This window comes from Cynocephalus volans, chromosome 4 (genome assembly GCF_027409185.1).
Source record: "Cynocephalus volans isolate mCynVol1 chromosome 4, mCynVol1.pri, whole genome shotgun sequence".
Classification (NCBI taxonomy): domain Eukaryota; kingdom Metazoa; phylum Chordata; class Mammalia; order Dermoptera; family Cynocephalidae; genus Cynocephalus; species Cynocephalus volans.
This window is the reverse complement of record NC_084463.1, coordinates 146,632,659-146,647,815: the sequence shown is the minus strand read 5'-3', so window position 1 is coordinate 146,647,815 and position 15,157 is coordinate 146,632,659. Positions and strand designations below refer to the sequence as shown.

The 15,157-nt window shown below is 38.9% G+C and overlaps 1 protein-coding gene and 1 pseudogene across 1 annotated transcript; one reads left to right on the top strand and one right to left on the bottom strand.

The window, feature by feature from the left end:
• Positions 1–1,390: 1,390 nt before the first annotated feature.
• Positions 1,391–13,438, bottom strand: LOC134374877 (olfactory receptor 4A47-like). Its single transcript, XM_063092943.1, has 2 exons — positions 12,530–13,438; positions 1,391–1,399 (listed from the first exon to the last, which is right to left on the bottom strand). Exons 1-2 carry the CDS (start codon positions 13,436–13,438, stop codon positions 1,391–1,393), a joined length of 918 nt encoding a protein of 305 aa, XP_062949013.1.
• LOC134375038 (E3 ubiquitin-protein ligase ZNRF3-like) lies at positions 10,060–11,905 on the top strand (annotated as a pseudogene).
• Positions 13,439–15,157: the final 1,719 nt, after the last annotated feature.

Genomic DNA, 15,157 nt, shown 5'->3' with positions numbered 1-15,157 from the left:
CTTTTAGGGAATGCAATGATTATGCAAAATTACACATTTCTTTACCCATATCTGTAGCATCATGAAGACAAAATAAGATTTACCTATTCTTTGAAAAATGTTGAAAATGCATATGATAACTGTGCAATAGTGAGGAAAATCAAAAAATATGCTTACAACTTGGATTACTATGGTTTCCAAAACCAAATTGAAGTATCTTTTCTACAATCAAGAACTAGAATCTATTTGGGTTACCAACCACATCCCACCTAAAAAAATTGTTAACTGATAATGTCCTTCACTAAACACATTGTCACATGCCCTCCAGAAAGCCTGAACTGAAAATTCATAAACTTTAATCTGAAGAACAGAAGTGATCTTAAGATAAAATGAATAATGCAGCTGTAGGAAGCTACTCTGCTGATGCCATAATGAACACTATAATTTTAAAACAGCTTTTTTGGTTCCAGTAATTTGTTGTTTTAGCCAAATTGCTTCCTCATGAATTTTGGTGATAGAAAACTTTCAAAAATAGCTTTTTTTTTCCATTTTGAAAAGAATAAACCCCTTTCTTCTAAGAATATAAATTTAATATATAAACCAAGATAAACCATTTAAATATAAACCAAGAAAAATAAAGTAATAAGGTAAGCTTAGTTCTATTTTTACTTGTAATAGGACAAATACCGGTGCCTTTTATTCATCCTCCAGAATTTCTCCATTAGATTGATTTTAATCTCAAGTAATAACATATAATATTTTTTGATGGTTTTGCACAAATAAAAAGAAGCATCCATTGAATATACTGAATCATTCATTGTTAGAACTTACTATTTGTTGCTTTAGAGCTAGGAACAAACATACTCAGTGTGGGAAACATTCTTAATCTATCAATACTTAACTTTTTACACCAGAGTTTGTCCATAGCATTTTTCATCTCTGAATTTCTCAGGGTGTATATTAAAGGATTCAACATGGGCGTGATAACCATACAAACCACAGCCATAGATTTATCAATGAGAGAGTTGGAAACAGGTCTAACAGACATGAAAATACAAGGAACAAAAAAGAGGACAACCACTGTGAGGTGAGAGCTGCAGGTGGACCGGGCTTTGTGCCTCCCTTCCTGACTCTAAGTTTGAAGGGAGTTTAGGATGACCCATAGGAGATTAGCAAAAGGGTAAAGACGACCACACAGATTGCTCCACCATTGGCCACCACAACGAGGCCAATAACGTAGGTGTCAGTGCACGCAAGTTTAATAATGGTTGCATGTCACAGACAAAGTGGTCCATGACATTGGGGCCACAGAAAAGGAGCTTATACAAAAAGACAAGTTGAACCATAGGGTGCACAAAACCTCCAACCGAGGCCGCCACCAACAGCAGGATGCACACCTGACTCATGATGGTCAAATAGTGCAGTGGCTTACAGATGGCCACGTAGCGATCATAGGCCATCACCACCAGAAGGAAGACCTCAGCACCCCCAAATAGGTGTTCTATGAAGAGCTGGCCCATGCAAGCTTGGAAGGAAATAGTCTTTTTCTCACAGAGGAAGTCTATATTCAATTTGGGTGAAATGGCAGTGGAATAAACAGCATCCATGAGTGACAGACAGGCAAGGAAGAAGTATATTGGGGAGCCCAGCGAGGGACTGCCAATAACAGTTACTACAATGAGCAGGTTTCCCAGCATCATCACAATGTACATGCATAAAAACAGGACAAATTATGCTTTTTGCACGCCAGGGTCCTGAGAGTGGCCCAGGAGGACAAATTCTGTGACATTGTTACTCTGTCCCATTTGCTCTTTTGGAAGGCTTGTATCAGAGATGAGAGCTCAGGATAACAGGACCTGTAATGAAATTGACAATAGAAGTATGGATATGTCCATTATATGATGGAGCCCATCTTCACTGTTATGTCATGCACAGTGCTTCACACACAATTAACATTTAGTAAATATCTATTGGGTTCCTCTTCCAAAAATCCCAGTATACCTTCCCTTGACAACTCTATTTCTCCTCAGATAATTTAGTTGGGCCTGCAGTTAAAAGGTTCTATCTCCAAATCTTAGGGGGTGTTCTAAAGAGAAGAGTAGTCAAAGGCCCCACAGTTGTTCATACATTGAATAACTCCTTATTTAAAATGTGATTTACGGCACAGAAGTCAGCAATGACAAACAAGGAAGGGGCTCCTGTTTTCAAAATACCTTACTCTCTGGTGGAGGTGATAAACTTGAAATAAACAGAAAAAGAAACGAGAAAAGGAAAGACAACAATAAAACGTTGAACTTCCAGAAGGAGAATACAGACCTATGGTTACTAGAGGTGGGAAAGAGGGACAGGGAGGGAAGTTGAGAAGATATTGGGTAAGAGACAGAAAAGAGTAATTATGATTTATAAGAACAAACATGCTAATGATATTGATTTAATCATCATGTATCGCACACAGGTGCTGATGGTCAACTCTGAACCCCATATATGGGTTTAATCAATTATGTTTCAATTAAAAAATAAATTTAAAAAGGGACAAGTCAATAAAAAAAAATAAATAGCCCAGTTAAAAGAGAGGCAAAACATGAAAAAGAATGGAATACTGCTATTCGCAGCAACATGGATGAACTAAGAGAATATTATGTTAAGTGAAATAAGCCAGACACTTAAAAGTGGGAGATAAAAATAAATAAATAAACAAACAAACAAACAACAATCACAATAATATGTTGAACTTCCAAGAGAAGGGAACAGAACTGAAATTAACAGAGGTGTGAAAGGGAGAGGGGGGAAAGGGAGAAATCAGTAAAAGGCCACAGCAACCAATTACATTCTATAATGAAGCATATGCTAATTATCCTGATTTGAACATCACATAGTGCACACGGTTATTGATATTCAATGCTGTAGCCCATAGATATGTACAATCAATTATGTTTCAATAAAAACTAAATTATTTTTTAAAATAAAAATAGAACAGATTAGCAAAGAAAAAAAATACTCAAAATAAATTGGCAGAGAGTTAGTCCTTTGAGCTTGTAATATTTCTACTGAGTAACTACAATATGATCTGTGTAGAACTGGACATAACAACTCTTCTGAATTTTCTCACTCAGTGTCATGGCATATTAGATGTTCAGTCCTTCGTGTCTCAAAGGATGTTCAATCTTCATGAATCTCATTAAATTTCAAGAGACTGGACTTGGAACTGTATCAAATAACTACAAAATTGTTTAGCACATTTTTCCCTGTATTAATTACTTGGTCTAGTTTTCAGACTGTCAGATTTTGAACAACCTGTAATTCTCTCCACTTTATCCTTGTATATAGCACAATTCCTAACACACTTACATACACTGTAATGATTTCCAGCAAATAATTTTGAACTGAACTGAACTTACCCATGACTATCACCAATTGCTGCATTATCGTCTAGTCTTTTTTTCAAAACTCTTGGTGTGAGCTACATAAGATGAGATGGGAAAATAGACACTGAAAATGGAGGTAGAGGATAGTGGGACATGTTTGGTTTCTTTATATATATGTAACATATATAATGCTATTTAGATAATGAGAGTGCTCAAAAATAGAACTGTAGGGCCCAGATTCCAAAAAGAAGCATACTCAAGGAAAAATTACAAGCTCAGTATAAAAAGGCATGGGTTTGAGTCATTTTAAAATGTGATTACAAGTCTGTCTCAGTTTTATCATTGGAAAATAAAGAGACTGAAGTAGACGGTTTCAGAATCCTTCTCTGTCAAAGTATTTATGATGCTGTTAGTGCAGCCCTACTTTATTTTATTGTGCTGAAATTTTTTCATATTTCATAATTTTATAATTAAAAAATAATTTCCTCCATTACTTGAAAAATGGTAGGCAGTGGGCCGACCCCATGGCTCACTCGGGAGAGTGCAGCGCTGGGAGCGCAGCGGCGCTCCCGCCACGGGTTCGGATCCTATATAGGGATGGCCAGTGCTCACTGGCTGAGCACGGTGTGGGCGACATCAAGCCAAGGGTTGCGATCCCCTTACCAGTCACAAACAAGACCAAAAAGAAAAGAAAAGAAAAGAAAAAATCGTAGGCAGTGATAAATGTTATTTAATAATTACACCGAGCAAATAATGAGTATTAGTTTCTCATTCAGTGTGTACCTATTTAAAATCCAAGACATTCATGAAGAAAGAGCACAGAACAGTGGTGAATAACGTGGCCCCTGCAACCACATTGCCTGTTGCCATACCAGATTTACCACTTGACATGTAACTTTCCGCTTGGTAATATACTCACTTCTTTTAAATTCTCTAATTCAAATATACATAAAAGTAGTTACACATCTTTATTAACATATCATATAAAATGTAATATCCCAGAAACTGAGATTATAAATCCATTGTTTTACTGTTATACATGTAACATGCCATATGTTCCTCCTCTTATTTGGCAAAATGGAAATAAACATCCATCAGGCTTTATACTAAAACCAGATATACTTTGCATATTCTGATTATTTTCTCTATTGTGTGAACTTAGTTTTCCATGTACAGATGCTTCCAATAAAAATACGTGATATTTAAAACAGCTATATATCAATATATTAAAGGAATTTTTAATAAGTACTTCTTGTCAGTTGTTTCAAGAACTCACATTTTGGGCTTGTCCTTTGTCCAGAAAATCAATGCTTCTTTTACCGAGGGTAACTGTAGATACCTCATGTGTCCATGTGTGATCATAGAACACATGATAATATATGACCAATCAGTGGATCTAAAAATAGTTCCAATTGGCTACAATGTTCATATTTCCACATAGGTTTCCAATCATCTCAGTCTTTCAGAGGAGTGTAGAAGTATCCAAAGTGGATGGCTAAAATATTTTTTTAAAAAAATAATGTAATGCAAGGTAGTTGAATATTCCCACCTGCTGAGAAAATTTCTTCACAGAAAAACATACATGTTATGTTTGCATGACTACGTAAAAAGTGACCTAATTAATGAAAGTTAACCTGGCCAAACCCATTATTTGGTGGCACAAATAAGCATACTGAAAATTTAAGAACACTCAAATTATTTACCGAAATTTTTCTCTTCTCAGTCAACATGGTGAAGCAAACAGAAAGTACTTTACCTTGAGAATTTATTATCACATTCATGCCCCTTGCCATTAAGCTCTGTACCTAACAAGGCAAATGCAAGAATTTAATTTCATGGAAAAGTCAATGACAGAGCTTTCTCATAGGTAGAAGCAGATCTCTTCATTTAGTCATTCAAATAGCATATCCCTAAGACTGCCTCTTTCCCCATTAAAAGCATGTACCTATTTCATGCCAATCTCAACTCAGTAAATTGAGATCTTCCACAAATTTGTACAAGCAATGATGGGTATAACAAGAAAACATCACATCCAGAGGACTAGATCCCAACTAAAGACATACACCAGCTTGGGCAGAATTATGAGTTTTCAGAAATTTCTTGAGTCATTCTATATGGACAGTAATTCTTCCATTTATAGGTGCAGACACAGTCTGTGACTTTTAGTATCATCACTATTTTAAATGAAAGAGAGTGTAAGATCATTATAGATAAGTTTATTAGAATATTTGGAACAAATTCAAACAAAGTAAACTCTCCAGTTTTCTGCCCTAGAACAATCCCTAGAGGAAAAAGATTTAGGTCTTGCCAAGAAAGAATAGATAAATGCAAGTAATGTGAAAAGCCTTTAATGTCAAAAGAACAATTCTAAAGTAAATTGAGTAATTAATTATGAGTTTCACATTATAATTATGTTTAGTTAAGGCAAATAATATTTAAACTAGAATGAAGAGGCAGCAGCCCCTGGTTTCCTTAACCAACCACATCCCTAGCAAAAAAAAGGCCTTACTCGGACTGCTAGAGAGTCTCTGCCCAAAAAACCCTAAGGTTCAGAAATGTAGAGCCTTGGAACTTGGGAGATTATTGAAGTTACCATTCTAATTCTTGAAAAGATGGGTAATTATAGTTCTGCAATTTTGGTTGGAATGGAGGGTTTTTATCAAGGCGTGAATCTGCGTCAGATTAACCATAATGATCTTTAGTCCATTAATTCAATCCCTTAATTTTAGTTCAATAACAACTTGAAAAACAGTTTCTACAAGGAAAATTTGTTATTTTCCAACATGGGACCAGTGTTTAAAGGCTTCCACTGTTATTTCTTTAACTTGGTTTTCCATCAGCTCCATTGAGCATCTTTATCTCGTTGGTGTATATTCAGTTAATACTGAATCTTCCATGTCAAAAGGGCTTTAGATGAAGAGTCACATAAATACTTATCTGAACCAGCTGTAGATCTTTAAGGTGTAATGAGCTCCACTAAAATTTGGCACTTTCAATTTAGCTAATAAATAGTTTAAATCCAGGAAACCCAAATGTGATGTATATTACTTCTAAAATGTAAAGAATATGTCTAAGCCTGGTGCCTTTCTTACTGATTAGTGGTAAAAGATGCACAATCATCTTTAATTCAGAAGTACTAGCTGATATGATCAAAGCTACTGTGGATTAAATTATTACTCCAAGATGCAGCACTAATATATGCATAAGGCATAATTCTCTATGTCCCTTCCAGCTGAGTTCAAAGAACTACTAATGCTTCCTGCTTATCCAAATACAGAAAAAGTATTTGCTAGATCAGATGATACCTACAGCAGCCAAGAATCTAAATTTATTTGCTCTAATAAGAAAAATACATTGAAAATATTAACTGTTGTAGAGGTTGCCTCAAAATATTCCACAGTCTACAGTAATTTCCTATAACCCATATACATTGCCAAACTAGAAATTTAGAGCTATAATATGTATTTATCCTCTAAAAAAGCAAAAATGGCTTGTTTTACAACAAATCTCCAAATAAGAACAACAAAAAGAACTAGAAAATGTAAAATGCACGTGCTTGAATGCTTTAAAAAACTGACAAGGAATGAAGAACCATTTTATGCCACGGCCGCTTTAAGGCTGGAGCTGCTGAGTGCATAGAACAGGAGCTGGCAAAAACTGCAGCTGTGCCCTTCGAGGCAGCAGCAGAGAAGAGAGCTTGGTGGTCCCCAGGCCAGCAAGAACCACTAATATGGCTCCTGTGGACCCACATAGGAGCAAGGAGCCACAACAACTAAAAAAAAAGGAGCCATTCAGAAGCTGATGAGTCATCATAAGGGACCAGTGCACATCCCATCGCATGGGAAGTGTTTGCAGCACGGGCAGTGGGGAAGACAGGCCCACTGGGGGAACACTGTGCACAGCAAGTACAGCTGACCAGCATCCCAATCAGTGAAGGACCACTCAGAGGAGACTGGTCAGGAATATAGAACAACATGGGGTGAAGTTTGATGAAAAGACTCAGGCCCAGATCAAAGTTTCTACACAGCACAGATGCATCTGGTCTCTGGAGAGCCAGAAGTACCTACAAGGTCAACCACTAAAACCTGAGCTGCACAAAAAGCCTTCCCTAGGGAATCAGCAGCAAAGCAGCAATTTAGCTCAACCACACAGTTCAAGTACTGGACCCCATAGGAAGTTCCCCCATTTTAGAAGTAAGCAAGCAAAGGACAAAAAATTAGTTCTGATGCAGACACACAGCCAATGCCTTGGGCCCGTCAGTGTGCAGTATTTTGAGCAAAACATCTGCTTTTCCACTTCAGGTGGAAGGAGAAATGGCCTGAGTTATGTATCTATACAGATTCATGGACAGTGGCTGACAGATTTGATAAGCTATTGAGGGAATTAAAAATAAAAAGATGGAAAAATGATGACTAAGCATGCAGAGTAGTATGTAGATGAATCTTTCAGAATGGACACCAAATACAAAAATGTTAGCTGCCCACATAAATGCCTATCAGGCAGAATCTACTGCAGAGGAAGCTTTCAAAAATCTGAACAAGATGCACTGTATTTTGGGTATCAGTCAGCCTCATTCCCCCGTCACCCCTGTAGTCACTAACAGAGATGAATGCTCTATATGGCCTCAATGAACAACATGATCTACCTTTCACCAAACCTGATCAGGCTACTGTCACTGCTCACTGTCTGTCCAAAATGCCATTTGCCAAGCGCATTGTTGACTCCCTAATATGGTACAGTTCACTAGAGATACCAGCCCTCTCCCAGTTGCTATAGGTAGCAGTACTTCTAATGATAGGAGAACCAGATTTAAGAGAAATCCAACACTGTAACAAACGGGACACAGTGAACAAAGAAAAAGGGTTCTTTATAAGATAATTGGTCCATTTTATCAACTACTCCTGAAACTTGTCATAACATTCAAGTTTACACTTATGTTAACCAATCAATAAATATTCTTATATTTCAAATTACTTTGAATTGAGTTTTCTGTCATTTGCACCAAAAACATCCTAACTGAAACACCCTCATTTTAAATATATGAAATTACATTAATTTATAAGTATTTTTCTTCATTTCCATATATGTGCAAGAGGGTATTTCAAATAGTTCATGGACAGATTTGTATTATCTCTCAATTCTATTTTTCCATGAACTTTTTGAAGTAACCCTCATGTATATATGTGTGTATGTGTGTATGTGTGTGTGCACGTGTGTGTATTTGAACACATAGCACATTATTTTAGTCATTGTGACATTATAATCCATCTTATCCAAAATGGCTCATTATTCTTTTAAATTTTAATTGCAATTTCCATATCTGTATCTTCCAGATTAACAATCAAAGGAATATCAGGAATAGTTTACATTTATGTGGAAAGGAATACAACATATGTTTACCATTTTTCCCAAGAATATATGTTTAGTATACTGCCATAATTTGGTGAAATGAAATGTAGACATGACCACACTCAAAGGAAGTTAACTCATTACATTGATAACATTGTAATAGTTTTTTCCTGAGAAAAAGAAGCTTGAAAGAATATGGGAGCTACAGGAAATATTATTGGTCAAGGATGGCTGATCAATCTAGCCAAAGTACAGAGCCTGGACCAATCAGGCAAGTTTCTGGAAATAACATGGCTCATGACTATTAGAGACACTCCACAAACTTTACCAAATATACCACTATTTCTTTCACATCCTAGTTACAAGACAGAAATGACACTGGCTGTAGGAGACTTATATTAGGAACATACCATGCAATGCTATCAGAACCCAATAAGTCTAGGTGTTTTCAGAAGCAACCGCAATATGAAGATATGCACAATGGAGAATGGCAGAAATCTAATACTGCCACCCTGTGATGAACTCTATGATTTGGGATTCAATAACTCCCTGACTCATTGACCAGATAAAGCACATTTGAAAGAAAACTACTGAGAAATTATTGGACTTTCACAGAGACACAACTTAATGCCATCAGGAGTGCCGTCTTTGTTGTGGGTGATGTCAGAGGGCCATTCACAAAAAAACGGAGCAGCACAAGAAAGTCTTTTAACAAAATGGAAATACTATATACAGAAACATGTTATGGGAGGCAGCCTGGACTTCAAACTGATGTCATAATGAGATAAGATCTTAACTGGCCTGCAAGCTTCTAAATTTTGCCTCCCCACTCTGGGATCCCTGAATTGTCATTTAAAAGTCTGGCAAACTCACTAGAAAGACTTTGTGTGCATACCTCTGTTTCCACATAGAGAGGAAAACGGATTCAGCAGAGCCCAGCTTTCTATCCATCCCTGCCAAAGCATCATTTATGTGAAATTATCTTGGACCCTCCATAAAAGCCCAGCTATCAGCTGAATACCAGAGAGTGACCTCAGTCCATGCCATTCAGAGCAGAATGGTTCAATTTCTGCCAAAATGTCTAACACAAAAAACTATAAGATGTAATAAAATACTGGTTATTTTAAGGTACTTAGATTTGAGATCATTTGTTATGCACCAATACATAACAGGAACAAGAGAAATGGCAAACTGATTCTAAAATCATTTTAAAATGAAAAGATCCAACAACCCACGTAAGAAATGGCAAAAGATCTTAATAGATGTTTCTCAAAAGATGATATACAAATGTGCAACAGGCATATGGAAAAATCCTCAACATCATTAATCATTAAGAAAATGCAAATCTGCCTCATCCTCCTTGCCCATGAACAGGCTGGCCGTGCAGGCTCTAGGGAAGATGGAAACCAGAAAGTTCAACTCCAAGAACAAGGGGCGTCGGGAGGGAAGCTGTGGGGCCCTGGACACACTCAGCAGTAGCTCCACGTCTGACTGTGCCATCTGCCTGGAGAAGTATATGGACGGAGAGGAGCTGCGGGTTATCCCCTGTACTCACCGGTTTCACAGGAAGTGCGTGGACCCATGGCTGCTGCAGCACCATACCTGCCCCCACTGTCGGCACAACATCATAGAACAAAAGGGAAACCCAAGTGCCGACTGTGTGGAGACGGCCGAACAACCTCTCGCGTGGGCGGCAGCAGAGGGTGACCTTGCCAGTGCATTACCCCGGCCGCGTGCACAGGACCAATGCCATCCCAGCCTACCCTACAAGGACAAGCATGGACGCCCACGGGAACCCCATCACACTTCTGACCATGGACCGGCCCGGGGAGCAGAGCCTCTATTCTCCGCAGACCCCCACCTACATCCGTGGCTACCCACCCCTCCACCTGGACCACACCCTGGCTGCTCGCCGCTGCGGCCTGGAGCACCGGGCCTACTCACCAGCCCACCCCTTCCGCAGGCCCAAGTTTAGTGGCCGTAGCTTCTCCAAGGCAGCTTGCTTTTCCCAGTACGAGACCATGTACCAACACTACTACTTCCAGGGCCTCAGCTACCCAGAGCAGGAGGGGCAGCCTCCGCCCAGCCTGGCTCCCAGGGGCCCATCCCGTGCCTTTGCGCCAAGTGGCGGTGGCAGCAGCCTGCTCTTCCCCACCGTGGTGCACGTGGCCCCGCCCTCCCACCTGGAGAGTGGCAGCACATCCAGCTTTAGCTGCTACCACGGCCACCGCTCAGTGTGCAGTGGCTACCTGGCCGACTGCCCCGGCAGTGACAGCAGCAGTAGCAGCTCTGGGCAATGCCACTGTTCCTCTAGCGACTCTGTGGTGGACTGCACTGAAGTCAGCAACCAGGGCGTGTATGGGAACTGCTCCACCTTCCGCAGCTCCCTCAGCAGCGACTATGACCCCTTCATCTACCGGAGCCGGAGCCCCTGTCGCACCAGCGATGTAGGGGGCTCAGGCCGGGGTCCTGCCGGGCACCTCGAGGGCTCCCCACCACCTGAGGAGCTCCCGGCAGCACATAGTCATGGTGCTGGGCGGGGAGAGCCTTGGCCGGGCCCTGCCTCTCCCTCGGGGGACCAGCTGTCCACGTGCAGCCTGGAGATGAACTACAGCAGCAACTCCTCCCTGGAGCACAGGGGGCCCAACAGCTCTACCTCAGAAGTGGGGCTCGAGGCTTCTCCTGGGGGCGCCCCGGACCTCAGGAGGACCTGCAAGGGGGGCCCTGAGGAGCCATCGTGTGCCTGCTGCGGAGAGTGGCCCCAGCCCGCGAGAAGCGGCCCGTGAGGCCGGTGGTGTAGGTGGTGTAGTCGCCGCCTGGGCCGCCTCCAACCGCAGGCGCGCCCGCCCCGCCTTCCCGCTCCCCAAGGCTGCGCCGCGGCGGCGGAGCGCTGAGAGGGAGGGGAGAGCGGGTCACGACGCTGCCGGGGCGGGGATAACCCCTCACGTGGAGCAGATGAAAGGGCCGCGGCGCGACGGCCGGGGGAGCCGAGCGGAGCTTGCGACCCACAAAGCAGCCGCCGCTGCCGCCGCGATGGGACTGTGAGGCGTCCGCCCGCGCTCGGTCCTCCGCCGGCCCGCGACTATGCCCGGCCGCGCCCACCCTCCGCGCCCTCCTGCCAAGGGGTGGCGGCAGGCGGCGGCCGCGGCGGCGGCGGCCCGGGGCCCCTGGGCGCCCACCCGAGCGCGGCCTCATCTCAATTGGAAAAATAAGTAAGATTTCGTCATTTTTCTGCATATCTCCCTCGATCATTCAGAGTTTTTGTATGCTTAGCCTCCTTTTGATTAGTATTAAAATTCTGAAGCATTATTCCTCTTCAGCCTTAATATGCTAAGCAATATGAAAAAATTGTGTATCTAAAGCCTCTTACAAATACAAAAATAAAATACTTCAAATATTAGTATGATCTATATTTGTGTAGGGAGAAGTGAACCAAGCTTTTACATCCCATTTCTTATTTTATTCTTCTGAAATCTGTAATGAGCACTATTAATTCTAAAAAAAAGATTTAACATTATTTAGGAGAGAAGCATGAGAAAATCTCCCATTAACCAGAATAAATTTACAATATTAACTACAGCACATAAATCAATAGTCTTGACAGAGCCATTTTACACCCAAAAAATGAACATATATTTTCCTAAGAAATTATGAAAATCTTAAAAAAAGTTTGATCCCTTTAAGTATTTACATAATAAATATTATTCATTGTGTCCAAGTTTATTAAATCTGAGGAAAAATGTACTACAATTATATAATTGCACATGGCTTTCCTGGAAGAAGAAACTCTTCGTTGAAAATGGGTGACACATTTATCTGCCACTTCATTTTCTGTTTCTGGTCCAGAGCTTCTTCATGGCATTTTTCATCTCCGCGTTTCTCAGAGTATAGATTAGGGGGTTCAGCATGGGGGTGATAACAGTGTAAAACACAGTCAAGGATTTATCAATTGGTAAGGAAGAAGAAGGAGGTCTCACATACATAAAAATACAAGGGACAAAGAAGAGAACCACCACAGTGATGTGGGAGCCACAGGTGGATATGGCTTTGTGCCTCCCTTCCTGACTAAGGTTCTTCAGAGAGTGCAGAATGACCCCATAGGCGATGAGTAAGAGCACAAAGATGACCACACAGATTGCCCCATCATTGGCAACCACAGTGAGGCCAATAACAGAGGTGTCAGTGCAGGCAAGTTTTAATAAGGGATACATGTCACAGATGAAGTGGTCAATGACATTGGGGCCACAGAAGGGAAGGTTGTAAACAAAGAGAAGTTGAATGACAGCATGCACAAAACCTCCAACCCAGGCCAACAGCAACAGCAGAACACACAGCCGTTGGTTCGTGATCATCAAGTAATGCAGAGGTTTGCAGATGGCCACGTAGCAGTCATAGGCCATGACAACCAGGAGTAAAATCTCAGCACCACCAAATAAGTGCCCTATAAAAAGCTGAGTCACACAGGCTTGGAAGGAAATGGTTTTCCTCTCATGGAGTAAGTCAGTAATCATATTCGGGGTAACTGCAGTAGAGTAAACAGCATCCATAAATGATAAGTAGCCAAGAAAGAAGTACATAGGGGCATCCAAGGCTGGGCTGACCACCACAGTCATCACAATGAGGAGGTTGCCTACCAGTGTCAGGACGTAGATGATCAAGAACACAACAAATAGTATTTTCTGACCCTGGAGGCTCTGGGTGAGCCCCAAGATGACAAACTCAGTCACGTTGTTCCTTTGTTCCATATGTCCTTCATTATGTCCTTATTTCAGTGGTCAGGACAAAATTATCTGCAAATATAATTATTACTATTGGCTTCATGAAATTTTAGGACAATTTGATTATTCACTTAACAAAAGGCATTATGATGGAATATGTTCCAGAATCATCACAGATTATAAGAATACAAGGCTGATTAAAGCATGCTCCCTAACCTTAGAAATCTTACAGACTAAGAGAAAGAGAAATAATTAATTAGAGGCATATGTGGAAAAAAGGACAAATTATTAAATAAACTAGCCACAACTAGTTTTTCATCTGAAAGCCAATAAAATTGTACACATAGCTAATAAGGTAAACAATAAATAAATAAAAATGGATTAAAGATTTAATGTAAAACAAAAACAAGTCTTAAGGGACCACTGCTTTCACATTAATAAAGCAGATGAATTTCTACATTCCAGAAGTGGAAAAATCTTAGCTAATAATTAAAATCCCAAACAAACATATTTGACAATTGCAAAATTTGTTAAGAACTTAGGAAAGGATACCATAAAGTGAATAGACAAAAGTAGTTTGGAGAAGAGATTTAAATTTTAGGGGACATACACAGAGTAAATATCTAACATAGACAAAAATCTCTAAGCAAATAATAAATAAACAAACAAACCAATAGAAAGGTGGGCAAATGATATAAACAAGAAATCTTGATGGTTTAGCCTACTACACACCTATGCTACGTGGTACAGCCTAGGCTACAAACCTCTGCAGCATGTTACTGTACTGAATACTATGTAGGCAATTGTGCCACAATGGTAAGTATTTGAGTATCTAAACATAGAACAGGTACTGTAAAAATACAGTATAAAGGATAAGAAATGGTACACCTATCTAAGGCACTTACCCTGAATGGTGCTTGCGGGACTAGAAGTTGCTCTGGGTGAGTCAGTGAGTGAGTGGTGAGTGAATGTGAAGGCCTTGGATATTACTGTACACTACTGTAGACTATATAAACACTGTACACTTTAGCTACACAAAATTTGTTTTAAAAATTAAATAATGTGCTATGACGCTATGATGGTTACAATGTCACTAGGTGATAGGAATTTTTTTGGTTCCATTATAATCTTATGGGATCACTGTCATATATGCAGTCTGTCTTTGACCAAAACATCATCATGCAGCACATGGCTGTATATAAGCATGGGAAAATATAAATAAATATATATTTTATTTTAAATATATTTTTATTTTAAATAAATATATATTTATTTTAAATATATTTTTATTTTAAATAAATATATATTTATTTTAAATATATATTTATTTAAAATATATTTTTATTTTAAATAAATATATATTTATTTAAAATATATTTTTATTTTAAATAAATATATATTTATTTTAAATATATTTTTATTTTAAATAAATATATATTTATTTTAAATATATTTTTATTTTAAATAAATATATATTTATTTTAAATATATTTTTATTTTAAATAAATATATATTTATTTTAAATATATTTTTATTTTAAATAAATATATATTTATTTTAAATATATTTTTATTTTAAATAAATATATATTTATTTTAAATATATTTTTATTTTAAATAAATATATATTTATTTTAAATATATTTTATTTTAAATAAATATATATTTTAAAATATAAATAAATATATATTTTATTTATTTATAAAATATAAATAAATAAATATATATATTGCTGTTGTAAACATGG

Bases quoted from the DNA above. Each gene is read 5' to 3' on its own strand.
- LOC134374877 (XM_063092943.1), bottom strand. From the start codon at position 13,438: ATGGAACAAAGGAACAACGTGACTGAGTTTGTCATCTTGGGGCTCACC.